Source organism: Vicugna pacos, chromosome 23 (assembly GCF_048564905.1).
Source record: "Vicugna pacos chromosome 23, VicPac4, whole genome shotgun sequence".
Lineage (NCBI taxonomy): Eukaryota > Metazoa > Chordata > Mammalia > Artiodactyla > Camelidae > Vicugna > Vicugna pacos.
In genome coordinates, this window is record NC_133009.1 from 11,233,618 (window position 1) to 11,259,315 (window position 25,698).

General features: G+C 41.8%; 1 protein-coding gene across 1 annotated transcript; it reads left to right on the top strand.

Moving 5' to 3' along the window:
- The first annotated feature begins 2,993 nt into the window (after positions 1-2,993).
- Positions 2,994-25,698, top strand: UTP25 (UTP25 small subunit processome component). Its single transcript, XM_006198729.3, has 12 exons — positions 2,994-3,176; positions 3,923-3,962; positions 4,675-4,921; positions 6,686-6,856; positions 8,448-8,536; positions 10,243-10,653; positions 12,385-12,604; positions 15,029-15,231; positions 16,385-16,567; positions 16,696-16,808; positions 17,476-17,721; positions 24,851-25,698. Exons 1-12 carry the CDS (start codon positions 3,064-3,066, stop codon positions 25,092-25,094), a joined length of 2,280 nt encoding a protein of 759 aa, XP_006198791.1. The 5' UTR covers positions 2,994-3,063; the 3' UTR covers positions 25,095-25,698.

The window sequence follows — 25,698 nt, forward strand, 5'->3', positions numbered from 1 at the left end:
AAATCATTATTATCACTTTTTTTAGGTGCAATAGTGTCATTGTAGCTATGTTAAAAAAGAACACTTATCTTTTAGGTATTTTTAAAGATACATTTAAATAATATGTCTGCGATTTGCTTGAAAAATGAAACAGAGTGGAGGATCGGGGTACTGGGTGGGTGTATATAAGAAACAGGATGGCTTTGTGTTGAAGCTGAGGGATAGGTACATGGGCGTGCATTATACCATTTTGTCTACTTTTGTATATACTTGGAATTTTCCAAGGAAAAAGTTTTTAACAAAGAAAAATGAACACCTTTCTGAATCTTCTGACAATCTTTTCCTAAGAAACAGCCATCCTTCTCCCACTCCTGAGATCATTACCCTCGGGAGTCTCCCCAAATTGAAAAGTAACATTAATTCAACAACATCTCTTTACAAACTAGTATAAACTATTATTTCCTGGACTATTTCTGTTAGGCAGTTTAGATGGAAATGAGCACTGGGCAAGGGGAGAGGAAGAGGAAAGGAACAACCCGGAAAATGGCAGTGTGTCTGCATTCAGGAAAAGAGACTCCAGAAATTTTTACTTTCTTTAAATGAGGGCCAGTAAAAGAAGCCAGTTAAAATCAAAGCACTGCAGCTGCGCATGGGAGGGGGCCCTGGTATAACCTGACCCAATGAACCTGCCCAAAAGGGGATGGGCATGCCAGATCTCAGGGAACCTGAGCTATCAATCAATCAATCAATCAATCAATCACGAAAACACCCCTAAGACAAGATATAAAAACAGAAAAAACAAAGGAAAGGCTCCACTTTTCCTCTCTGGGATTGGCCCTCTCCCAATTCTCGGGAGTGTGCTTTTACTTCTTTTTTTTTACTTCACTAATAAAAATCTTTCTTATATCATGCTTTTTGTCTCTTGTCAAAAAAAAATTTTGGGGGGGTGACTAAGAACCAAGGTAATTCTTATTTCCCTTTTCCCTATAACATTTCTACCTCCTGAAAACACCGAGTGCCTGAGGGTCAAGATAAAAGAAAATCCTAGAGGAGGGAAAAGGAAGGGCTGAGTGTGGGAAGAACAAATTCTGCCTTTATTATAATTTTCCCAGGGCCTTCGCTAGTTGGCACGCGCACCTTCTTTGTGCGGGTTTTACTAAGAGGACTTTCGCAGGAGGCATGAACAAAAGCTTAAATTCTGAACTCTCACGTTAAAATTTCACAAAGTGTCTCCTTTTATGCTGTCAAATGCTAATATAAATATTTTCAGGTGCGAGGCACCTTTTTGATTGCTTAGTGAGCCCATGATGAGACCGCTTGGGTGGAGTGACGGCACAGTTTTGTCTGCACCTGGGAACAGTCTAGACCTGTCCATAGGACTATAGTGACATGGAAACCAGGAGAGAGTACAGAGTCACCTCAAGTGCTCAAGAATATAGCTTTTTATAGAAGCTCTCTGGAAGAACACCAAGAAACTGGTTGCCTCTGGGGAGGGAAGCCAGGGCACTTGGAAGAGGGTGGGAGGAGGAAAAAACATCTGACTTTATTGTTCCAGCCAGGTTATACTGTGGTTAGTACCTTAAAATATATGATGACATTTTGCAAACAGCCTTTTGTTGACATAAGTGACTGTACTTTTTATCTTGAAATTAGACTGAAGACAGATGTCTGTTTGTTTATGGGTTTCTTGTCTGGGCCAGCTGCTGGCACTACCTCCTGTTTGCATATTTTCTTCATCCTCCTTCCCCTCCCTACCCAACCCCTAACCTCCTAGAATCTAATTAGGAGTCGTGGATGGTCACTAGAAACACAAGAATAGCATTCTAATAGTTCTAGTACAACTTCTATAGGTGTGACAAGGTTCTGGGCAAAGCTCAAATTCTCCCACAGAAGCTCCTCTAATAGCAGAGCAAATAAACACCGTCTTTGATGTTTCCCGTTTTACCTTAAATATTAAGGTGAATTCTGCGGTCTATGATTTAGCACTTGTATTTATAAAACATGACATTATAAGTTACTGTTAGGAAAAAAAGTGTCTCTGTGCATCCCATGGTCCTAAGTAGCCCTGCACATTCTGCATGTCACTGGCAAATGAAGTCCAGTTGTGTCTCTTGCTTTTTCCTGTTTGTTGAGGTTATTATTTACTTACATTAAACTTTATAAATTTTAAATGTATGGTTTGATTACTTTTGGTAATTGTATGCAAGGTATAACCACTTCCATGATCAAGATACAGAACTGGTTACTTCCCCCTTTGAAAGTTTTCCATCCCTCTTTGCCTGGGTTCAGTTTTGAGACACTTGATTGAGTTTTATTGCCTTCTCTAACATCGACTTTCTGAGTGATTTAGGAAAGTCATATTATCTCTCTGGGGGTATTTCTGCTCGAACATGAAAACATGAAAAGTGTCGGAACAGATTTGTTACTAGGAGCTCTTGCAATACTTTCAGAAAATGAGGGGGTAGGGTAAGGGCAGGAATCTTAGCCTTGCCTCTCCATTCTGCCCCATAGCACACGCAAGTGGCCGATCCTAGTGGGAAAAGCCTGTGGTCGCATCAGACAGGCTTAGTTTTCCATCTCCTGTCTTGCTAGTGTTTACGTAACTTTTTCTAAGCATTGGCTTTTTTATCTCCAATATCAGGCTTATTACCGTGACTGTTGTGATGATGAATGTGCCGGCACGCTTAAATGTTGGTTGGTATTTTGCTAAAGGCACTGCATTTAACCATCCCCTCTACTAGACGCTTATGGAGGCTGATTCCCACAACCAAAACAGATGCACAAAGCACGCCCACCCATTTACCCACACCTGGAAGCCCAAAGCCTACCTGTCTTGTTCTTTCTAGGGCTCAGAGAAAAGATAGGCTTGAGTGCATGTGCTTCCAAAGAGTCTCGCTAGGAGGCGGAATGGGAAGCAGGAAGTTCTAACGCCTGTCGTACAAGCGCGACGTAAAGCAGCTCTGCTTTATGGCACCCTGCTTCAACCGTAAAGCGCCGTCGGCGATCTCGCGTGAGTGGGTCGACGAGACTACTTCCGGGTGAAAGACGTGCTTCTCCGAGGTGGGTTAACTTGATGTTTTCGCCATGGGCAAACGCGGGAGCCGGAGCCGGAGCCAGGGCCAGCTGCTTAGCAGCCTGACTAAAAAGCAGAAGAGGCATCTTCGGGATTTCGGCGAGGAGCATCCCTTCTATGACAGGTATGGAGGGGCATGGCTGGGGCCAGCTCTGCCCGCGTCTGTTGCGAGTGGAAGCCCGCGTTTCCCCGCTGGGCCCGCCGGTCTCCCGGGGGATAGTGACGGGGCAGCTCCCTCCTTTTCCCACGCTGCCCTCGGCTTGGAGGGTCCTGGCGGCTTGCCGCCTGAGATGCGGCGTTTCAAGAGTCTTCCTACTTTTTGTTGAGCGGGTAGCTTATGCTAGACCGCACGCCCCCTGTGTATGTGTATGTGGAGCTGGGTTTTGTATGGTCAAGAGATTTTCTAGATTGTTTTTGAATTTTGTGTTTTTAAAGAATTACTTGGGACCTTGGGACATCACTGATGTAGTTGTGGGTTCCTCTCTCTATTAGTGTGCAGACCCTCAATTATGGTCTTAGTGCTCATCCCACCACTTTGGGCCACCTTCTCAACAGTGGGACAGTCTAATTAAGAAATTTGCTAGAATAAAAAGGCTTTTATTTGCCAAGTTTTTCCATCTTTTGGATGAGAGCGAGTTATTGTGTGACTAGTATTTGTCGTGTGATCTCGTTAAACCTTTTATTTGTTAATAATTATCTGTCATATTCTTACAATCCTTGTCCAAGTGGTTATGTAGTTTTTACATAACTAGTAGTTATAGTATATTTGTAATGGTATATTATGCTATTTTCATTTAAAGTTGTATCCTTAGACTTTTTCTAATTGTCCTGTACTAGTAGTTAGAGTTTAACATTACTTGTTTCTTCTAGGGTTTCTACAAAGGAGGCAAAACCACAGACTTGTCAACTGGTAATGCTTTATACTTTCTTTATGATTGTTGGTGCTGAATTGTTATTTTTAAGATTATGTATAATAGTAGAATTTGGCTACATTTCTATTCTTTTCAGTTTTAGATGTAAGCTCTTATTTTAGTAATATTACTTAGTTTTGAATGCAGATGGCTGTTAAAATGCCATTGTGATAGCTAGTATGGTACAAAGAGTTTGAAACTGCTCTGAAAGATTAGCCTGTTAAAACCTGTTAAGGAGACTTAGCAGGGGGCTCTTGGTAAATCCTAAGAAGTATTATGTTTGTTTAACGTAAAATAGAGTGCAGAATCATCAGAGGTCTTATCTCATTCCAACAAAGTAAAAAAAAAAAAAACTGGTAGTTTTTTTGTTTTATTGTAATGTTCCTTTGGCTCCTTTAAAAATGCCAAACGTCTGATACATAGTTTAGATCACCTTGTAACCTGAAGCTCTATGTTTTTCATCGTCTTTCTTCCCATGTGGAACATTAGCAGTTCAAAGAAGATGAACAGCTTCTACAAACACAGCTAGATTAGCTATTTTAAACAAATTTGGTGCTGGCTTGGTTGAATAGATAGGATTGCGTATTTACAGGAAAGCTAATTTTTATTTAGAAAAGCCTGAACCTGTTACACTGTGGGCCTGATGATAGTCGCGGAGTAACAACAAGAGCAACATAATTTTTGTTTTTAAAATTCCCATTCTCCTTTTAGTCAGAGAGTTCAGATACTTCGAGTTCTGAAAGTGAAGCAGAGAGTGAACCAGAACAAGTTTCTGGTTACCATAAACTACTCGCCACGTTAAAGAATGTTTCCAAGGAAGAGGAGGAGGAGGACGATGATGACGAGGAAGAGGAAGAAGACAGTGTTGTAGATGAGGCAGAAATGAACCATGAAGATGGTGCTAGTGACATCAGTGTGGAGGAGGAGATGGCGGCAGAGTCTGCTGAAATGCAGGAGAGTAAGTGTCTTTGATGTGGGTTCACCATCTTTGCTGGGGCTAGACAGATTGCCCCATGGGCGCAGTACCCTGTACTGTATGGGCTGGCTGAAAGCCCATGGATCCGAAGCAGAGACACTTAACCTTCTTGAGGTTGCTGATATCTTTGAGAGTCTGATGAAAACATAGGACCCTCTTGCCAGAAAAATGCAGAAATGACGTATTTGCTTACTTTTTAAGGACTTCATGAGTCCTAGTTCAAATTCCCCTGATTGAGAGGAAAGGGAGAGTCCGGTTTTGGCAGAGTCTCAATTTATTAGATTACTATTCCTTCCTTAGAGAAACTAAGTTTAATGGAATATGGACATAAAATATGCAGAACTTCCCAAGCAGCAGATTTGAGCGGAACAGCTAGTGTAAGATGCTGAAGATGCAGAGTGGTCGCACGCTGCCAGGGAAACTGAGGGGAGGTTTCAGAGAAGAGCTGGGATTGAAAGCTTAAAGGAACTCTGTTTCACTCAGACTTCTAGATGACTTTTTTCTTTAACTTTATACACACACACACACACACACACACACACATTTTTTTTTAATGGAGGTACTAGGGATTGAACCCAGGACCTTGCTCATGCTAAGCATGCATGCTACCACTGAGCTATGAGCCCATGCCGCTCTCTTTAATTTTAAAATCAACTTTATTGAGATGTGATTTACCAACAGTAATGTGTACTCAAGTATGTAATTCGATAGGTTTTGACGAGTGTGTGTATCTGTATTATCACCACCAAAATCAAGACACGGAACATTTCCAATACCTACAAAAAGTTTCTTTTTGTTCTTTTACAGTCAGTTTCCCAGACCTGACACTAGGCAACCACTGACCCGCTTTCTTTCACTATAGATTAGTTGTGCCTGTTTCAGAAACTTATGTGAATGGAAGTATGCAATAAGTACCCTTTTGTGTCTGGCTTCTTTGAGTACTCATGCTTTTGTGACTCACTCATGTTGTTCATGTATTAGTAGTTCATTTCTTTTTATTACTGGAGTAGTAGCCCATTGTCTGAATATCAGGGTAACTTTTTTTTTTCTTTTTTAAAAATAGATTTATTTACTTACTTATTTTTATTTTGGGTTTTTTTGGGGGGTAATTAGGTTTATTTATTTTGTTTTTAGAGGAGGTGCTGGGGATTGAACCCAGGACCTCATGCATGCTAAGCACACACTCTACCACTTGAGCTATCCCAGGGGGTAGTATAGTTAACCTATATCTCCACCACCTTGAGACAAACACCTTTAACATTTTATATAACCTTCCAAAATACTTTTTTATGGATATATGAGCAAACACGAGTATATGCATATATTTGTGTGTATGTGTGTAATGGTCTCCTACGTTTCTGTAACTTACTTTTTTCTTTAATAATATAACATGGACCTTTTTTCATGTGTGTAATTGTGGGTTCACATTTGCTTTATCATTTAGTACTCCATTGTAAATGATATGTGGTAGTTTAATTAGTACCCCATTGATAGAAATGATGAAACCATTTTTTCCAGTTATTTCTTAAAATCAATGCTGCTTTGAACATCCTTACACGTACTTGGTCAACAGTCAGGCTTAATATTGAAACTGATGTCTTCCACCTGAATTTGCTTAAAAGTAAGTAACAACAGTGAACATCAGTATTGATGTAGGCTAAGGAATTAGATGTTTATTTGTCAACAGAGGTATAATTGTGTTTATGAGTAGTAAAGAATTGTACAAAATGTTTCTCAAAATTGCAGGTGTAGCCTTACCTGCTGACCCTGATGGAAAAGATGGGCACGAGCCACCTGGCACATCACAGGAATCTCCCAAGGAGTTTACAGATGCAAAACACGAGTCACTCTTCAGCCTAGAAACCAATTTTCTTGAAGAGGAAAGTGGAGGCAACTGTTCTCTGAAAGCATCAAAAGGTCAGCACAGTGTGTGTTGTTTGCGGTCACCGGGTGCTTATGGGAAATTATGGGTTAGTACACGTTAAACTTCCTGTTATTGGAATGAGCAGCAATGAAAACAGATAGTTCAGCAGCTAGATCTAGAGCTGGGAAGAAGTGCTTCTCAAAGATATTTTGTGTTTTTCAGTGGTTAAGCAGAGATGGGAGTAGGGGGCTGTTTTGTAGAATAAACAGTTTAAGAGTATAGCAGGGAAAGCCAATTCCCCAGGCTTCACGTTTCCACAGATGAGGTCAGGGGAAGACTTCTGATTTCCTACCCAGGCAGAGAAGGAAGAAAAAGAGAAAGAAGAGAAAACTACTTTGCACTTTTCTCTCTACCCTTCACTTGCTCTTCCATATTGAAGCAGTCATTTTCCAGATTTGCAAAACCTGGGAGTGGCTAATCTGCTTGGTCCTTATTACCAGGGAGCACCTCAGATGCCAGCAAGCTCCACCCTGTCTCCCCCGCCTCTCCGCCTCATGGCAGTCTCCTGGACGGGGCCTGCCTGTGGTAGGCTTAGGCAGGTCTCTGTTCTCTCCCAAGTGCCACATCTCAGCCTGTGCCTGGGGTGCAAGTCACGTTGGTCTCACTCTGTGTCCTGACTGCCTTTTTTGGTCCCAGTGCCATTCTTCAACCAGCTTGCCATTGAAGCTGTAACTTCAATCCTCATTTGACTCATTCAGTTCTGTTGGCTCTTCTGGGGAAGAGGGAGAAGCAGCAGGTAGAAGTAGGGCATGAACCCCATTCTGAACTAGCAAAAATTTTAAAAACTCTGGAGGAAATATTGGGAAGCTTAGCTATTCTAAAATTTCTCTGGTTGCTTACTTTAGGTATTAATATAAGGCGCACTGCATTTAAAGTGTTAATACTTGGATCTTTGGATGGGTCATTTAACTTTGCTTCTTAATGAGTGGGACTGAAGAGAAGATTAGATGGCCAGTGCAAGTTAAATCAGACATGGAACCTGCTCTCAGGGATCTCACAGTCTAGTTAGACGAGGTAGGACGTGCATGTATATGTGTTGGGGTGGCTGGGTTGTGGGTAGGCTGGGGGACTTGAGAAGAGGGCGATGACTGTGTAGGAGACCATAGCTGGCCTCTTAGTGGAGCCAGCATAGTGCCCGACACAGTAAACTCCTGGGAGGCAGTTATTTATTGTGAGTCCGGGGGTAACATTAAACTGATATGATCTGGATATACGAAAGTGAAATGAAAGAGAGGATAGGATTTTTAAATGATGGAAAGCCACAGTGGCAGAAGAATTTGAGGGCTGTGTAATTCAAAAATATGTATAATTCATTGGAGAGGTATATGCTGTAATGCCCTGACTTTCAGACCAAGACGTTTCTTCAGAGATTTTTGAGCTGGGAAGCAATGTGATTGGAGAGATGCTTTAGGGAGATGAACCTGTGAGAAGCTTTTAAGCTCTGGACTGGGATAAATGATGGGAAAGTTGATGGGAAAAAAAGATGATTTAACATCACGAAGAACAGCATACTGTTCACTGACGAAGACTGAAAAATTCCTGCCATTTGCTCTAAGTGTTCTGATATTCTTTATTCTGAATTAGATCCATTTGTACAACATGTGAACAAAGAACTGAAAGAAAAAGAAATCCAGGCCATTGCCACAAATACCAAAACTACCCACCAGCTAAAAGTAAGTGTTGATCAGTCATCCCAGTTACAGAGAGGCAGCAGCAGTCGTCTTGGGTTTCGGTGGCTCCCTGAATGTATGATATATACCAGTGGGAGATGGCTTGATGGGGAGCAGGACATAGGAAGGCTGGACGAGCCTAGTAGGGCACAGGTATAGCTAGAAAAGACACTGGGAAGCTGGAGGACGGGGACCAGTAAGATAAGAGTGCCCTGGAGACAGGTGCACACCTGCAAGGGGATATTTCAGGACCCAAGGCAAGTTAATGTACCTTTTTGATCTTCACTCTTCTCATGTGTTAGAGGGGGATAGTAATGTCTACGTCAAAAAAGTAATTTAGTTTACTGGCAGGTACATAGAAAGTGTTCAGTGAAACGATGGCTACTGCTGTTCCTTTGTTTGAAATATCTGAGACAGGTTCACAACAAAATCACTCAGGTATGGAGCAGTTTTTACTTCTTGGTTTTTATGGTGCTTGTTTTCCACCACTGATGTTATTCCTTGTTTCCTGGCCATCCTTGTTTCGTTGAAATTTTTATAGCGGTAATAATTATAGATGCAGTTGTAAGAAACAATGCAAAGACAGCCCACGTGCTCTTTTCCCCAGTTCCCGCAATGGTAACATTTTGCAAAACTAGAGTACAGTGTCACAACTAAGAACTGGTATGATTTTCATTGATACAACCTACCTGTCTTGTTCAGGTTGCCTCAGTTTTTTGTTCTTACTTATTTGCGTGTGTTATTTACTTCCGTACAGTTTTATCACATGCATAGGTTCCCCTGTCCACCACCACAGTCAACATACAGGACATTTTCAGCACCAGAAAGATCCCTCCTATTCCCTGGTGCTCTTTTATAACCACACCCACCTCCTGCTCCCTGATGCCTAACCCTTGGTAACCACTAAAGCTGTTTTCCATTAGTATAATTTTCTTATTTGAAAAGTGTTCTATAAATAAAATCATACAGGTTGGCTTTTTTCATGGAGCATAATTTCCTGGAGAGTCATCCCATTTGTTGGCATATATCAGTAGTTAATTCTTTTTTTTTACTGCTGAGGTCATCCTTTTTTTTAATTGCTAAGATCAACAGTTATAATGCAAACATTTCCAAACTGGTATTCCACAAAATACTATTCTTTAGGATTCTTATAGATAGGTTCCCACAAAAAACAAAAACAAAAACCAGTACAATGAACCAGATTTGTTCATGCCCAAGTGCATGTGAAAAACTCTGGGTTAGATGGCATGGGACTGAGTTCTGTTATAGGGCTCAGCAGAACCTTTAGTATCTAATGGGCATGTGACTCTCCCTGAGGGGGATTAGGTTTTCCGGTGTTTACCAAAGTTATTTGACCATTGGGCCCTTTTTTTTTATCTAGAATAAATTCTAACATTCTATAATGTGGTCCACGGCAGTTTGTGACCCACTGATACAGCGAAGAGCTCACAAGATTTCTAAAGTCAGAAACCTTGGGCTCTTGTTCTTAGCTCTATTCTCTCCTGTTTGTCTGAATCATACAACCTCTGAATCTCAGCATTTCCTAAACTGTGAGAAGAGCATTATAGTGTTTGCCTTGTGAGATTGTTGTGAGGATTAAATGAGAGGATCTCTAAGTCATGAGAGCCTGTGGTGAATTATAAAGCACTGTGTGAAGGTAGGGTACTATAATTCACTTCTGACTTAACTCTTGACCATCTCTCCCCCAGTGGCCCATCTTGGGCCAGCTTGTCTTTTCATCCAAGTTTCAGAAGTTGGAAACCTTTAAACCCCCAAAGGATGTTGACTTAAAGTCACTTCATCTCCAGAAGCCTCTGGAATCCACCTGGATCAAGACCAACAGCCAGTTCCTCTCTGGAACCCAAAAATCAAACAGCCCATTCACACCCCTCCAGAAAGAGCTCTTCTTAATTATGAATTCTTACCGGGACCTGTTCTACCCAGAAAGGACTGCCCTGAAGAATGGGGAAGAGATCCGCCACGTGTACTGCCTGCATGTGATAAACCATGTCCTCAAAGCCAATGCCCAGGTGCTTGGCAACAACAGCAGACGCCGAAGCCAGAAACTTGGGGTGGGTGATGATGACGACTTCAGGGACCAAGGGCTAACAAGGCCCAAGGTGAGTGGCAGCAGGAGAACTTTGCCCTCAAGGAGGCTGTAAGGCTCTACCATACAGCTGCCTGGCCCTTAGCATGTTCTCAGGTGTTGTAATGATTGGAATAATGAATGAGTCCAAGAGTGAGCTTGTTAGATGGGCCGGGTGATGTCAGAGCAGTGCTGCAGACGGTTCAGTGGACTTTCTGACAGTGGTTCAAGTGGAAACTGGAGTAGGAGGTACCTCCATGACAGTTATCCTTAAAGATAAACCCTGAGCATACATAAGTAACACTCTACCATAGATCTCTTTTTTGTGAGTGTCAGAGCTGGCTGGGACCTTAAGGAGTATTCTATTCAGTCTCTACCTGTTACACCTGTGGACCCAGATTCGTTGGGGGCCAGGGAAAGAGTAGCAGAGGTGGGACTAGAACCAAGGATTCTCTCCACTAAGCCACATAAATATGTAAATCTTGAAAAATAAAGATCCTCATTTTTCCATTGTATAGTTATTTAAAGTGATGATCCCATTTATTTGGGCTCCTAAGCCTAAGCTCCAGTGGACTGGGGTCTTAGATTGAAAATGTCTTAATTCTGTCTACACTTTCCATGCTGTTATGGAGCTGGATACTGTGCCTTCCATTCCCCATCCCTTAGCCTGCGTGTCTCCATCTTGAAGAAGCCTTATCTTCTTAGATTGTTCTCATTGAGCTTAGTAAGATTCTGGTGTTTTAATACCGATGTGGCTCTTGGAGATTTTGTAGTCCAGGTGCCCTGTTTGACAACTGGGGAAACCAAAGCCTAGACACTTACTGTCACTGCCAGGATGATAACTTGGCCCTCTTCAGAATCGGTCCATCATCCCTGCATTGTAGCGGACTGAATCACTAACCCTCCTGGCTGTGCTAGTTGCATTTCTGGCAACTTTCAGAATCTCGAACATGAGGATAATAAGATTATCTGTTTCCATTTAAAAATGCAAAAAAAAGAGCAAGAGGCAGATTACCCAGAAAGTACATTTAGAATTTGATGAATTGTCTGATCTGACTGGGGTTATTTTCATTGATTCTATTGTTTACAAAAAGATAGTTAGAAATTAATCATTTATTACGTATCTTCTGTTTTTTTTTTTTCCACAACAGTTATAACATTAAGCATTTTGGGAAATGTTTGGAAAACTGAGTCTTATACTTCCTGTTGAAATACGACCTTATTTCAGGAGCGCTTTATCATCATTTCTGGAAAATACACTAGGAAATGTACTAGGGAAGTAATGATGCATTAGTCCTTTTCTTTACTAGCTTTATTCTGTACTTCTTACACCTAATTTGTTTATTCAGCATGATCTTTGAGTCTTATGGATCAAAATACTGTGCTAAGTTCTGTGGGAGACAGAAGCCAGTAACTTTCTTGTCCTCAAAGAACTTTGTGTGTTTATGTCCTTAGGTCTTTGCTAGTGGACACCTCTGTTATGAACATTAGCTTATCTTGAAAGGTATTTCCACATTCTGCTTAAGAATTGCCTCCCAGTTAGCTGTGAGATGAAAGTCCATAGGACGTGTTGCTGTAGATATGAAAGATGCTCAGCCTGTACTGAGCCAGGTCCTGTGTACGAGGGGGTGACGTGGATATGGTCCCTGGCCGAGGACTGCAGAACAGAGGGCTCCTTAGCACCATGTCCTCAACAGGCTCACTTCGGGCTGTGCTTCCTTCCTCTTGCACCTGCAAGGCTGCCCGTCACTCACTGCCTCCACAGGTGCTGATAGTGGTGCCCTTCCGGGAAGCCGCTTTGCGGGTGGTACAGCTCTTCATCAGCCTCCTTGAGGGGGACAGCAAGAAGAAAATCATTGTAAGCAACAAAAAGAGGTTTAATGGAGAGTATGGCTCAGATCCCGAGGAGAGACCACCCAACCTGAAGAGGCCTGAGGATTACGAAGCTGTGTTTGTCGGCAACATCGATGACCACTTCAGGATCGGTAATTCCTCCTTGTCAAACCTGAGACCGTGAGGCACGTGAGGTGTGAGGTGCCCATAGCTGGAAGCTGGAAGCCTGGAATTAGGCATTCTCTCATAGGTCACTGACTCAGCCTCCTGGCAGAACCAGGGTGTATTTGAGATATCTTATCTGCCAAGGGAGAGAGTCTCACCTTGGCTAACGGGGTGCATGTATATGCTTTTGTTATGTTGAGGTACATTGCCTCTATATGCACTTTGTCAGACCATCCTTATATCCCTGGAATGAATTCTGCTGTGATCGTGATGCTTTTAAAGTATTGATGAATTCAGTTTAGTAATATTTTGTGGAGGATTTTTCCATCTGTGTTCACCAGGGATATTGTCCCATAATTTTCTTTTTTCCTGTGGTGTTTCTGTCTGGTTTTAGTACTAATGTTTTGCTGGTTTTGTGACATGAATTTGGAAGCATTCCATCCTCTTCAATTTCTTGGAATAGTTTGAGAAAGACAGGTATTAAATCTTCTTTACATGTTCAGTAGAATTTACCAGTGAATCCGTCTGGTCCTGGACTTTCTGTTTGTTGGAAGTTTTTGATTACTGATTCAATCTCATTACTAGTAATTGATCTGTTCACATTTTCTATTTCTTCATGATTCAGTCTTGGAAGATTGTGTATTTCCAGAAATTTATCCATTTCTTCTGGGTTATCAACTTGTTGGTGTGTAATTGTTCATAGTAATTTCTTACAATCCTTTGTATTTCTGTGGTGTTGGTTATAACATTTTTTTATTCTATTTATTTGGATACTCTTTTTTTTTTAATGAGTCTGACTAAAGGTTGTTTATCTTTTCACAGAACCAGCTCCTAATTTCATTGATCTTTTTATTTTTTATTTTTAGTCTCCATTTCATTTATTCATTATTTCTTGTCTGACTTTTATTTTCTTCCTTCTAGGTTGGAAATTGTTTCCTTTCAGCATACTTGAATGTATCATTCCATTCCCTTCTGGCCTGCAAAGTTTCTACTGAAAAATGAGCTGATAATCTTAAGGGGATTCCCTTACATGTAACTAGTTGTTTTTCTCTTACTGCTTAAAATTCCCTCTTTACCTCTGACTTTTGACATTTTAATTATAATGTGTCTTGGCATGAATCTCTTTGGGTACATTTTGTTTGGGACTGTCTGTGCTTCTTGGATCCTAATGTCTGTTTCCTTCACCAGGTTAGGGAAATTTTCAGCCATTATTTTTTCAAATAAGTTTTCCACCCGTTTCTCTCCCTCCTCTTTCTGGGACTCCTTAATGCCAGCGACAGTGCACTTAATGTTGTCCCACAGGTCCCTGAGACTGTCCTCATTTTTAAAAAATACTTTCTCTCTTTGCTGTTCTGTTGAGGTGATTTCCACTACCCTGTCTTCTGTGTTGTCCAGTCTGCTGTTGATTTCCTCTAGTGTATTTTTCAGTTCACTTATTATATTCTTCAGCTCTGTAAATTCTGTTTAGAATTTTCTTACATTTTCTGTCTCTTTCTTGAGTTTCTCACAGTGTTTGTTCATTCATCTCCCAAGTTTGGTGAGCTTCTTTGTAACAATCACTTTGAATTCTTTATCGGATAAATTATTCATCTCTGTTTCATTACTTTTTCTTTTCTTGGGTTTTATCTTGTTCCTTCATTTGGAACATGTTTCTCTGCTTCCTCATTTTGCTTGACTCTCTGTTTCTGTATATTCTATGAAACAGTTACCTCTCCCTGTCTGGAAAGAGTAGCCCTGTGTGGGAGATGAACTGTACTGTTTAACCTTTCCCTAGTTCTCTGTTGCCTCTCAAACTGCTATCATGTTTCAGTCCTGTGGAGCCCAGAAATGCAATCTGCACTCCCCACCATCCCACCCCACCCCTTGTCTGCCTGAGTCTGGTGCCCGAGGGGTGTCCCCTGTGCGGGTTTTTTACGATTATTGGCTCTGGTGGTGTCCTGCGAGGACCAGGTCTGTGATAGGAGAAGTTGAAGTTGAAGTCATAGAGACCACCAATGAGGAAAAGAACATTTCACAGAGGGTATATTCAAAACACTGCTTATGCATTCATGGTAATAAACACTAACGTGCCATTGAATTGCTAACTCAGAACTGTTGGTGACCTTAGCAAGAGTGGCATCCTGAGAGTCAGAGGCAGATTGCAGTGCATTGAGGAGTGAGTGGGAGATTTTAAAGTAGAGACAATCTTCTGGAAGGTTTGCCGGTGAGAGAAAGGCAGAAGGTGAGAGCTAGAAGGGACTGCAGATGCAAGGGGGGGATGCTGCTGCTGCTCTTACTAGAGAAAGTAGTTTGAGCCCCATTATACACTAAGAGGGAGAGTGTGGAAGGTACAAGGGAGGGGGCACTTTGAGAGGGTGGAAGCTGATGGCTTGGCAGTGGCTGATGAACACGTGTACTTGGCTGTTTTGTAGGAGTGGCAGTACTGCAGAGAAGCATCCGACTCTATGCCCCCTTTTACTCCTCGGACATCCTCATTGCCTCCCCGCTGGGCTTGAGGACCATCCTTGGTGGAGAAGGAGAGAAGAAGAGAGACTTTGACTTTCTGTCTTCTATTGAGCTTCTCATCATTGATCAAGCTGACATTTACCTGATGCAGAACTGGGAGCACGTCCTGGTAACGTTGGTCGTTCACATTTAGAGACATGAAGCTCAGTGGTGTGCGTCTGAAAGGGTTATTGAAGTCCAGATTAAAACTCAGGTAGCTTGGAAACAGGGAAATATTCCACATTTTCCAATTTGAGAGTGGAAAATATTGTCCCATCTTCTACCCACAGATTGGTCAGTAAAGTGTCCAAAAAGATAAAAATTCTTGTCAGTGTCTTCAAATCTCCTGAAAAGATTTCTTCCCCTTAAAGGTTACTTCTGCTAATAGACCACTTTAGTGTGATTGGTTGGTTGGTTGGTTGGTTGAAAATCCTCCTCACCAGGAATGTCTATCTAAAATAATTCCTCTTACAGTTTATGCTCATTCTCTTGTTTAGTCTTCAGTGGAGATGAGAAAACATTGCTCACAATCTCTTAACGTGTGGTCTTGTTTTGCAGAGAAATACATGATGTTTTTGTCCCCCTACTGTAATTTGTGCTGTGATTTTTGTCTCCCTCTCCACATACTCTGCAGTGTTTTTAGTTTTAGGATCGAAAAACTGCTTTGAAACAATAGGTTTGTTTTCATAAGGCATATGAGAACTTACTTTTCCTACCACCTTGGGCTTGGAGGAAGTTTGGGACAAATAACGGGGATTACTTATTTATAAAGTAGGGAATACATTTACAGTACTTGTTTCCCTTCAATATACGTTACAAGGTTAAAATATAATTAAAATGGAAAAGGCTTGTTGATGGTTGAGTCCGTCTTTAATTGAGGAAAAGGCACATGCAGTCTCTCTGGGACTCTGCTGATGTTTTGGGAACCAGGTCACGGAAGGACAGCAGTTCTGTCTTCCCTGTCATCTCCCTTCTTGTCCGAGCCTGGAACTGAGTAGCCTGTAGAATGACCAGGGTAACTTTTCAAAAGTTCCTTTAAAAGAAATATTTCTGTACCATCTTGATCCTTTTTGAAAGGTCCATGAGGTGGTTAGTTTGAACTTACCTTGTCAGGGGTGTTCACCTGACTCTGGGCAAGTCACTCACCTGCCTGAGCCTCAGTTTTCTTGTCGTGGTTTGGGAGATGATAGTCTGTACTTCACAGGGGTAAATAAGACGCTAAACCTCTAGAATGCTTAGCAGTGCTCAATCAATATTAATGGTAGTATTATTTCTGCTCAAAGCATTTGATGAACCACATGAACCTGCTGCCCTTGGACTCACATGGGGTGGACTTTTCTCGTGTGCGGATGTGGAGCCTCAATAATTGGTCCAAGTACTATCGCCAGACACTGCTATTCGGGGCCCTGCAGGATGCCCAGATCAACTCCGTGTTCAACAAGTACTGCGTCAACATGCAAGGCCAGGTGGGTTCTCTCCTTATTTCTCTGAATCCTCCTGAAGTATTATGTATTTGTGTCACGAGGCAGGAGAGGATAGCATTTGGTCAGCACGGGGATGGCTTACCCCTAATGCTCTCGTTGACTCCTGGCAGGTGGCTGTGAGGAACGTCCCGATGACTGGCTCCATCAGTCATGTCCTGGTGCAGCTCCCACATGTCTTCCAGAGGATGGAAGCTGAAAACCTAGCTTCAGTGATTGATGCCAGGTACCCATCCCTCCCCAGTCCTGTTGGATGCCTGGGGGCCACAGAGAGAGATTTGACTTTGGTGTACAAATTTAGAATTAGGTACCACGTTGGCCTTATTGATTAGTATTTATGAAATGAAATGAAATAATTGAACCCAATCATGCCACTGACAGAGGAGGACACTGAAGCCCCAGAGAAATGGTACCTTGCCCTGGTTCTTCTGGCTAGTTAGTGGCAGGGTTAGTAAATCAGGGGTGCTTCCTCCTAGACTGACATTTTAAAATTACATTATATTGTTTAATGGTGGATGGCACCAACTTAATTGTAAGCCCTTTGGGGCAAGAACTTTTTCTGATTCACTCTGTATTTTTCCCGTCTCTTCATTATGTTTAGTCGCGGGACCCGTGGTAGCAGAGTGGTGCTTAACATGCAGTAGGTGTTCAGTAATTATTTGTTGACTGGCTGGTGTCACATCTGTTCCTTATGATGAATAGTGGTAGCAGTTGTCTTTTAACATACTTAACAAGTTTTACCCTTCGCGCAGTCTCCCTGTGATGAGCAGGCCAAATTGTCCTCTTTGGGGAGTTGGAGGGAGATTGTGACTTGCCCAGCGTCATGCAGTTAGCGGTGACACCAGGGGCTCAACTGAAGACCGCTGACTTTGCCCTTTGCCTTTCCAAACCAGGTTTAACTTCTTCGTGAACAAGATTTTGCCTCAGTATCGTGATGCAGTCATGTCTCACACGCTTATCTATGTCCCTTCCTACTTTGACTTTGTGCGTCTCCGAAATTACTTCAAGAAGGAGGAACTGAACTTCACCCACATCTGCGAGTACACCCAGAAGTCGGGGGTCTCCAGGGCCAGACACTTCTTCCTTCAAGGAGAGAAGCAGTTCCTGCTCCTCACAGAGCGCTTCCATTTCTACAAAAGGTAAAGCAGGGCCAGGTTTCCAGTGTCCTCCCCGGAGGGCCTGCTTCTGAGCGCGTGGTGGACTTGCTGTGTTGTGAGGTCCTCCGTCACCCCACTGACTGCAGAGAAGCTAGAGTTTTGGGGCTGATTAGACTCTTCTTGGTTGGGTGGATGGTTTTCTCCCAAGGTGGGCATTGTTGGAAAACTTAGAAACGAATGGGTGACTACAGCGTAACCTGTGTGTGGCTCTGGAGCAGGCCCACACTTGGGGTACTTTCCTGTAGCTGTAGGTGTGCCCTTCTAGAAAAACCTTACAGAGTTGAACAGCTCTCGACAGGGACACCTTAAGTGAATACAGGAGAGGGAGGAACCTGTCACAGAAGCACAGAGAAAATCCTGGGGACTCTGTGGTCTGTGGAGATGGAAGCTGAGCACAGCACGCGTATTCAGAACATTCTGGTGCGTCCTGAGTGGGTGCCCCCGCGCTTGCTTCCGCGCCAAGGAGAACCAGGACTAGGGGGCCCCTTGATGTTTACAAGAAGCTGAAGGTGAGGGGCTTAGAGTTGAATATTCGAGGGCTTCAATGTTTGCTTACCTTCCCCACCATGGGACTTTGACAGAATAAGCTGGGTCGGCCTTTTTAAAAAAAAATTCTAATTAGAGTGTTAACTAGTATTGAGCCTTCTGTTAACTGCTTGGGATGGTTGCAGCCCTTTGTGCCCCCAGAGCTCAGTTGTTTTATTGTTTTGCTAATCCTCTCTGCTGCCAAATGTAAAAGCCCTTTTTTAGCCCTTACCTAGAGAGATGGAAAGTGCATCCTATAACCTTTTCCTTCCTGATTCACAATAACGTCCAGTGAATTTCAATTCTGACTTTACTGTTTCATTAACTCTCAGTCATACACTAACAAAGGGCACGTTTTCTCAGAGAATCCCTGACACCTAAGGCCAGAAATTGTCTAGACTTTAGAGCGGATTAGATGATGCACCTTGGCATTGTGTTGCCTTTCAGTTGATGATGACATTAGGGTGCTATGCCCCAGAAGTGTTCTCCTTACCAGGATGGGGAGGGAGGAACCCAGCAGCCTGCCAGAGCGAAGCCAGCTGGCATGATGTGACCTCCTGGGGCATCATGCTGACCAGGTGACCTGTGAGTGGAGAGGAGAAATGACTACACTTGTGTTTGCTGGGCTCCACTCTTGCCTACCCAGACAGGGCTGTTTGGCCCAAGGGTGTTAATGAATGCCTGCTTGCTGGCGGCATCATTTGCTTTGTTTCCTTAGATGGTGGTTTTCGTTCATGTTGGAAAGTGGTGTTTTGGGGGAGTTTGCACTCAGCAGTTTTCCGACTGCTTGACATGACACCAGAGCAAGTCCTTTAAATGAAGTGGATGGATTGGAAAACTTCCCAGCGTGACTGTCTATAGCAAGAGTGAATTAAGCTGGGGAGAGGACCGCTCTCAAACAGCAGCTCTTCATGGAGAGGGCGCGACGTCAAAGGAGCCCTTTCTCTGAAGTAGGCAGGGCGGTCTCCTGTGTTACACTGTTCTTTTATTGACCAAACTGTTTTGCCCCCAAAGTCACTATAAAGACAAACCTAACATGTGCTATTTGCTTATACCCTGGACCAGGTTAGTGGGTGTAGCCTGTGTTTGAGGTTAATGGAAATAATGTGCCTTGGAGTTCTGCAGCTGCCAGTTACCTCAAGATTCCCAACTAGAACTTTTTGGTCACCAAGGTGATGATGGATGATTTGATCTGCAGTGCCTTTGTGATTTGATTTTTTGATTTGGCCTGGGGTAAAGTACATGTATTTTAAACTTTAGTATCCAACTCTGAAATTCTGTATTTATATTCTCTTTGGAAGTAGGCAGTGTTAGAAATAATACAATTCATTTGTATTATTTACAAGCTAGCAAAAAAAAAAATCCCACCTAAAGTTTTTTTTTTTTCTTTCAGGGATATGAAACCAATAGAATCTTAGGATTGGACCCCACATGATGGGGTCCCTGAAGGAAGGACAGCTCACAGCTCTTTCTCGGAGCATTATTAGTGGGTTAGCACAGCAGGGCAGACTCTGGAGGAGAAATTTCTGGAGTTGGAAAAGGCTGCTGGGGTGTTTCTGAGTCCTCCTACCCCAGTGAGAACCCCAGTTGTAGAAGTAGCAGACCTGGACTTTACAGAGTGTGTGGGAAAGCCTTTCAAGTCAGTTATGTTCAGCAGTTGGCTGGTTAGTAGACATCTAGAATACCCTTAGTTTTAGGTCCTTTTTGGGGTGTTGGTCCTTATTTGTACGGGGTCACTGAAGACCCAGGGCACATACAAGGGAGGAAGAAGGCAGGGGAAGGGGTTCTGAAGATTTTAGGGAATTGTCACTAATCATCCCTCTGAAGAGGTCCTGGTCACATTCTCTTATTTCCAGGAGATACCCAGTCTCTGCTGTGGACAAAGTAGTACTAAGAGACATTTTTCTTGGCTTTGTGGTTTTATTTTGTTTTAGAAATTCTCTGATTACAAGAGTATTACACAATCATTATAGAGAACTTGGAAAATACAGGGTTAAAAAAATGAAATCACCTATAATCTCACTGCACTGATATAAATACCAATTTTGGTGTATTCCTTTCCTGTCTTTTTTATGTAAAAAATATGTGCACATGCACACACACAGACCATAGGCATTTAAAAAAGTTAGAAAATTGGGATCACAGTATGCACATTAGGATTTTTTTTCTTTTATCTTAAATATTTTCTGTGCTCATTGAATAAAGAACATAAATAAGTTCACATTTTGGTAAAGACGTTTGTATGACATGGATGTATTTTTAAGTTAATATATATAGTTCCGTCACATCCTCCCTCCCCTCAACTTTTTATTTGGGAAAATTTTATTTCAAAAGATATTTTAAGACTGTACCAATGAACATCTCTAACTCCTTTCTCTTAGATTTGACCAGCTGTTAGCACTTTGCTACGTTTGAACACACCCACATTCTCTGTCTCCTCTCTCTCGACTCACATCTCATTTTTTCTTCCTGAACTGTTAGATGGTAAATTGCAGGAGGTTTCTAACCCCTAACTCTTTCAGATTGTAGCCCTTAAAAACAAACTCCTTTGATCTAATCACAACACCCTTAACATACCACTCAACATTACTGCAATAATATCATTTAATATTTAATCTACACTCAAATTTTCCTAGTTGTCCCCAAAATGACCGTTATGGCGTTTCTCCCCACCACTAATCCAAGATTCAGCTAAGAATCATACATTGCACTCGGTTAACATGTTTCTTTGGTCTATCTTAGTAGTTCTTAAGCAGGGGCAGTTGTGCTCCTCAAGGAGCATTTGGTAGTATCTGGAGACATTTTTGGTTGTCACAGCTGGAAGGTTGTTCTAGTGGTCTAGTGGTTCAGGCAGGTCAAGGCCAAGATGCTGATAAACGTCCTGCAGTGTCCAGGACAGCCCCTGCATCAAAGAATTACCTGGCTTAAAATGTCAGTAGTGCCAAGAAGAAACCTTGATCTAAAATGATTCTCTTCCTTTCATTCTTTTTCATGATACTGACATTTTTGAAGAGTCCAGTCTAATTTCCTGTAGAATGTACCACACTGTGGATTTGTCTGTTTTCTTATTATTTAAATCAGTGTCCCCAAATTTTGCTATACATTAGAATCTCCTTGGGAGCTTTTTCACATCTGAATGTCCAGGCCATATCCCAGTATGAATTAAATCATAGTGTCTGGGGGTCGGGACCAAGTATAGGTATTTAAAAAAAAAATAGGTGATTCAACGAGCAGCGAAGTTTGGGGACCACAAATTTAAACATTTTTTTTGGTAAGAATTCTACATAGAGGATATTGTGTTCTTCCACTGCATCTGCCCAAGAGGCTTGTGGTGTCAGTTTATACCATTTTTGGTGATGCTAAATGTAGTCACTTGGTCAAGGTGGGTCTGCTAGATCTCTACATTGTAAAGATACCTTTTCTGTGTAATTAATAGGTAGTCTATGAGGTGTGCCTATAGCATCCTTCTTAATGGTTACATAGTATTACATTGTATGGATAGATAATTAACCCGGTTTCTTTTTAATATATGTGTGGATTTTTGTTGTTTTCTGCTATTATACACAATAACTCCAAGAACATCCGTATGCATAGTTGATGGCATAGTTACCTCAGTATTTCCTTAGGATAAATTTGGAAAGGAAAGTTTGTTTGCTCGAAGACTGAAGACAATTTAAAATTTGCTATATATTGCCACTTGTTTGCTTCGTCCCATCTTCCCCTCCTCCCTGCCCCAAATACACCTGCACAATAATTTATACTCCATATAGGACAGTATGGTGGTTCCTTAAAAAACTAAAAATAAATTTACCATATGATCCAGCGGTACCACTTCTGGGCATACATATGGAGAAAAATATAATTGGAAAAGATACATGCACTTCAGTGTTCCTAGAAGCACTGTTTACAATAGCCAAGACATGGAAGCAACCTAAATGTCCATCTACAGATGACTGGATAAAGATGTGGTGTGTATATATATATATGTGTGTGTGAGATAAAAAAGAATAAAATAATACCATTTGCAGCAACATTGATGGACCTGGAGATTGTCATTCTAAGTGAAGTAAGTCCGAAAGAGAAAGAAAAATACCATATGATATGGCTTATATTTATAATCTAAAAAAAGGACACAGATAAACTTATTTACAAAACAGAAACAGACTCACAGCCATAGAGAACAAACTTACGGTTACCAGGGGGTAAAGGGGATGGGAAGGGATAAATTGGGAATTAGAAATTTGCACCTCTTGGGAAGTGATGGAAATGTTAGCTATCTTGATTGTGGTGGTGGTTTCATTGGTGTATACATCTATCAAAATTTGTCAAATTATAAAATAATAATAATAATTTATATTCCATTGGTTTATTTCTGCAGAACCCTACTTGTTGCCAGTGACTTGATAGAATGATACCTCATGGTTTTAATGTCCTTTTCTTGCTTTTCTGTGTTTTTTGCAGTTGTCAGTTGAATGTAGTGCCTGAGTAAGTGGTTGGCCTAGGCACACCTCTTCTGTCAGGCCCCTGGTATGGGAGTTGTGGATCTAGTCCAGTTGTTACCATAGTTACCTTCCATGCAGCACAGACTGCCAGTTCCTCCAGTGGACAGTGGCTTAGTGAGGGGCCCAATGCTGGTGGGTCTTGTCTCAGTGTCCTGCTCTCCTCTCAGCTTCCACCAAGCCCTTCACCTCCTCTGTCTTGCCTCCAGCCTTTCTCCAGGGCTCCCAGTGGAGGCCTGTGGAGAAGACCTTATGAGTGAATGTGAAGTCAAGGAATGTCTGGGAAACCCAGGGATTCTGAACTACCGTGCAGATCCACACTTGCCCTTTAAGACTTGCTAAAAGTGTGGCTTCCTTGCACAAATATCATATGATATCACTTACATGTGGAATCTAAAATAGTGATACAAATGATTGTATTTATAAAACAGAAGCAGACTCACAGATGTAGAAAACATACTTATGGTTACCAAAGGGTAAGTGTGGGGAGGGGAGGGATAAATTAGGGGTTGGGGATTAACAGATACACACTACTGTATATAAAATAGATACACAAAACCTATTGTATAGCATAGGGAACTATATTCAATATCTTGAATAACCTACAATGGAAAAGAATCTAAAAAGAATGTATATATTAATGCATGGGTGAATCACTCCTATACACTTGAAAGTAACACAACATTGTAAATCAACTGTACTTCAAGTTTTTTTTAAAAAGTGTGGATTTCTTCTTACCCACTTTCTTGGCAGCCACCTTCTTTTCCTCCCGTGCTCTGTCAAAGGTGAAGTAGTTCATGTGTCCTGTCTTCACACAAGCTTGTCACTCTGGAATTCAGTCAGTGATGGGCTGAAACTCTCTAGAGCCGGTATGAGCGTCTCTTCCCAGCTCCAAGTTCAGCATCATGACATTGATAGCTCGAAATTGGCCATGGTAGAATTTACACCGCAGAAATTGGCAAATGCTTCAAATCAGTACCTTCCCCTCCCCACTGAGAGCCAGTTGTTAAAACATACACCAGCGCACCGCCAGCTGTCTGGGTGCAAGCAAAGAAATGCTGTTGTAGATAGTCTGCCTTTTTCTTGTTAGCATGGGAGCAGTATTCTCCTGAGTTTTCTACATACTAAGCAGAAGTGGAACCCAGTGTTTGTTTTCGTTTGTTTTGATAACCAGTGAGGGAGAACTGTGTTTATTCAACTTTATTAGCCAGTAGAATCCCTTCTTTGTGGAAAGGTGAACCAAGTAATGGATTGCAGTGACATTTTGGAAGAGGAGGGTCTCCAGAGAGATCAGGATGAGCCGTGGGATAAAAAGGAAAGGAAAGCTTATCCTTTGTGAATAACATGAAATTCCCAAGGGAGTGTAACATCAGCAGTCGACAGGAAAAATCAGAACCTTGTCAACGTATAAAATCTTTTGTTACAGAGCCCCAGAGGGAATGACTGACCTCAAAGGAAACTGTAAGGCCAGTCCCTAGGGTGTACACGCTCACCACCACCGTGCAGCCCTGTGCAGCAGGGAAAGAAGTGCAGAAGCTGTTGAAACTAATCGCTTTCCCATAATGCCTAATGGGTCCTCAGGCAAGATTTTATAAATGGATGAAGTCAGGACATCTGCCATGGAGTTAACGTGTCTAGAGTGACAAAAAAAAGACTAATGAGGATACATTTAGTTTGTGCAGTTTATTTTATGTACTAGGTCCGACCTCTTCTCCATTATAGAACATTCTATTTTGCCTGATTATAACAAGGGTAATGTTAAATCGGAAGTGCCTGCTTTTTAAATTTCTGTGACAGATTTTTAATCCTGATATATTCTTCCCCACCCTACTATAGTCTGCTCAGAGTAGGCTCAAGAAATGCAGATTCATTTTATCATTATCTTAATGCAAACATTAGGAATTCAAAAATTGTCACAAAATTAAGCCCTTCCAGTTGAAGTTAGAGCAACTTTTGGTCTGTCATTTGTGCCATTATCTTCCTCCTTGAGCATGAAGCAGCAAGAGTGACTGTGCCTGTGACACGAATAGGTGGCTTTTCCATAAATTCTCTCGTGTAGACATAGCCTCTCTTTCTCCTTCTGACAGATACACAATAAAAGGCATCAGGAACCTGATTTTCTATGAGCTGCCAACATATCCCCACTTCTACAGTGAAGTCTGCAACATGCTGAGAGCCACCACCAGAGGAGAGGAAGCCACCTGGACCTGCACTGTCCTCTACTCCAAGTACGACGCCCAGAGGTTGGCCGCCGTGGTCGGTGTGGAGCGCGCTGCACAGATGCTGCAGTCCAAGAAGAACGTCCACCTCTTCATTACTGGAGAGAGATGAGAACTTGTTGGACAGGAGATGGTATTTGACATGATACGTGACGCTTGATTCTGATCACTTACATAAAGCAGGACTGCTGCAAGGAAGGATAAGGCAGTGTCTTATCAGATACCTCTTTTCAAGTCATATTCCCTGAAAAGGTCAATGTAAACCGAATTTTGGTAAAACACATCTTTCAGAGATCAGTACAAAGCTAATGGGACTCTGAGAAGTTGATAGAAGGAGTCTTCTACTTGTGAATCTTTTGGTAAGCTGTAAATTCTTTTATGGTGATTTTTTACATCTAATTTATTACACTTGGTAAATTCTTTGAGTTTGGCCTATTTCTGTTTGACGCCTTCTTAAAGTAAGGCATACATTTCTTTGCCTGTGAGAACTGGTTATGAGAAATTGGAATATTTCTTGCTGCTGAATATCATTTTAATTTTGGATCACACAGGTTTTGCAAAACTGTTATTTTTACCCCAGCCAAACTTTTTTAAACCTTAAATGTTCTATTTTAATTCAACCTAGAAGAGTATTCATTCACTGATCTTTTTTTAACTCATAATAATAAATATTTTAGTTAAAATATACACTTTAAAAATCACATTATATACAATAC

Excerpts from the sequence above, each read along its gene's own strand:
- UTP25 (XM_006198729.3), top strand. The coding sequence starts at position 3,064 with ATGGGCAAACGCGGGAGCCGGAGCCGGAGCCAGGGCCAGCTGCTTAGC. Across the intron at positions 16,568-16,695 it reads GCGTCAACATGCAAGGCCAG|GTGGCTGTGAGGAACGTCCC; the intron begins GTGGGTTCTCTC and ends GACTCCTGGCAG. Across the intron at positions 16,809-17,475 it reads GCTTCAGTGATTGATGCCAG|GTTTAACTTCTTCGTGAACA; the intron begins GTACCCATCCCT and ends TTTCCAAACCAG.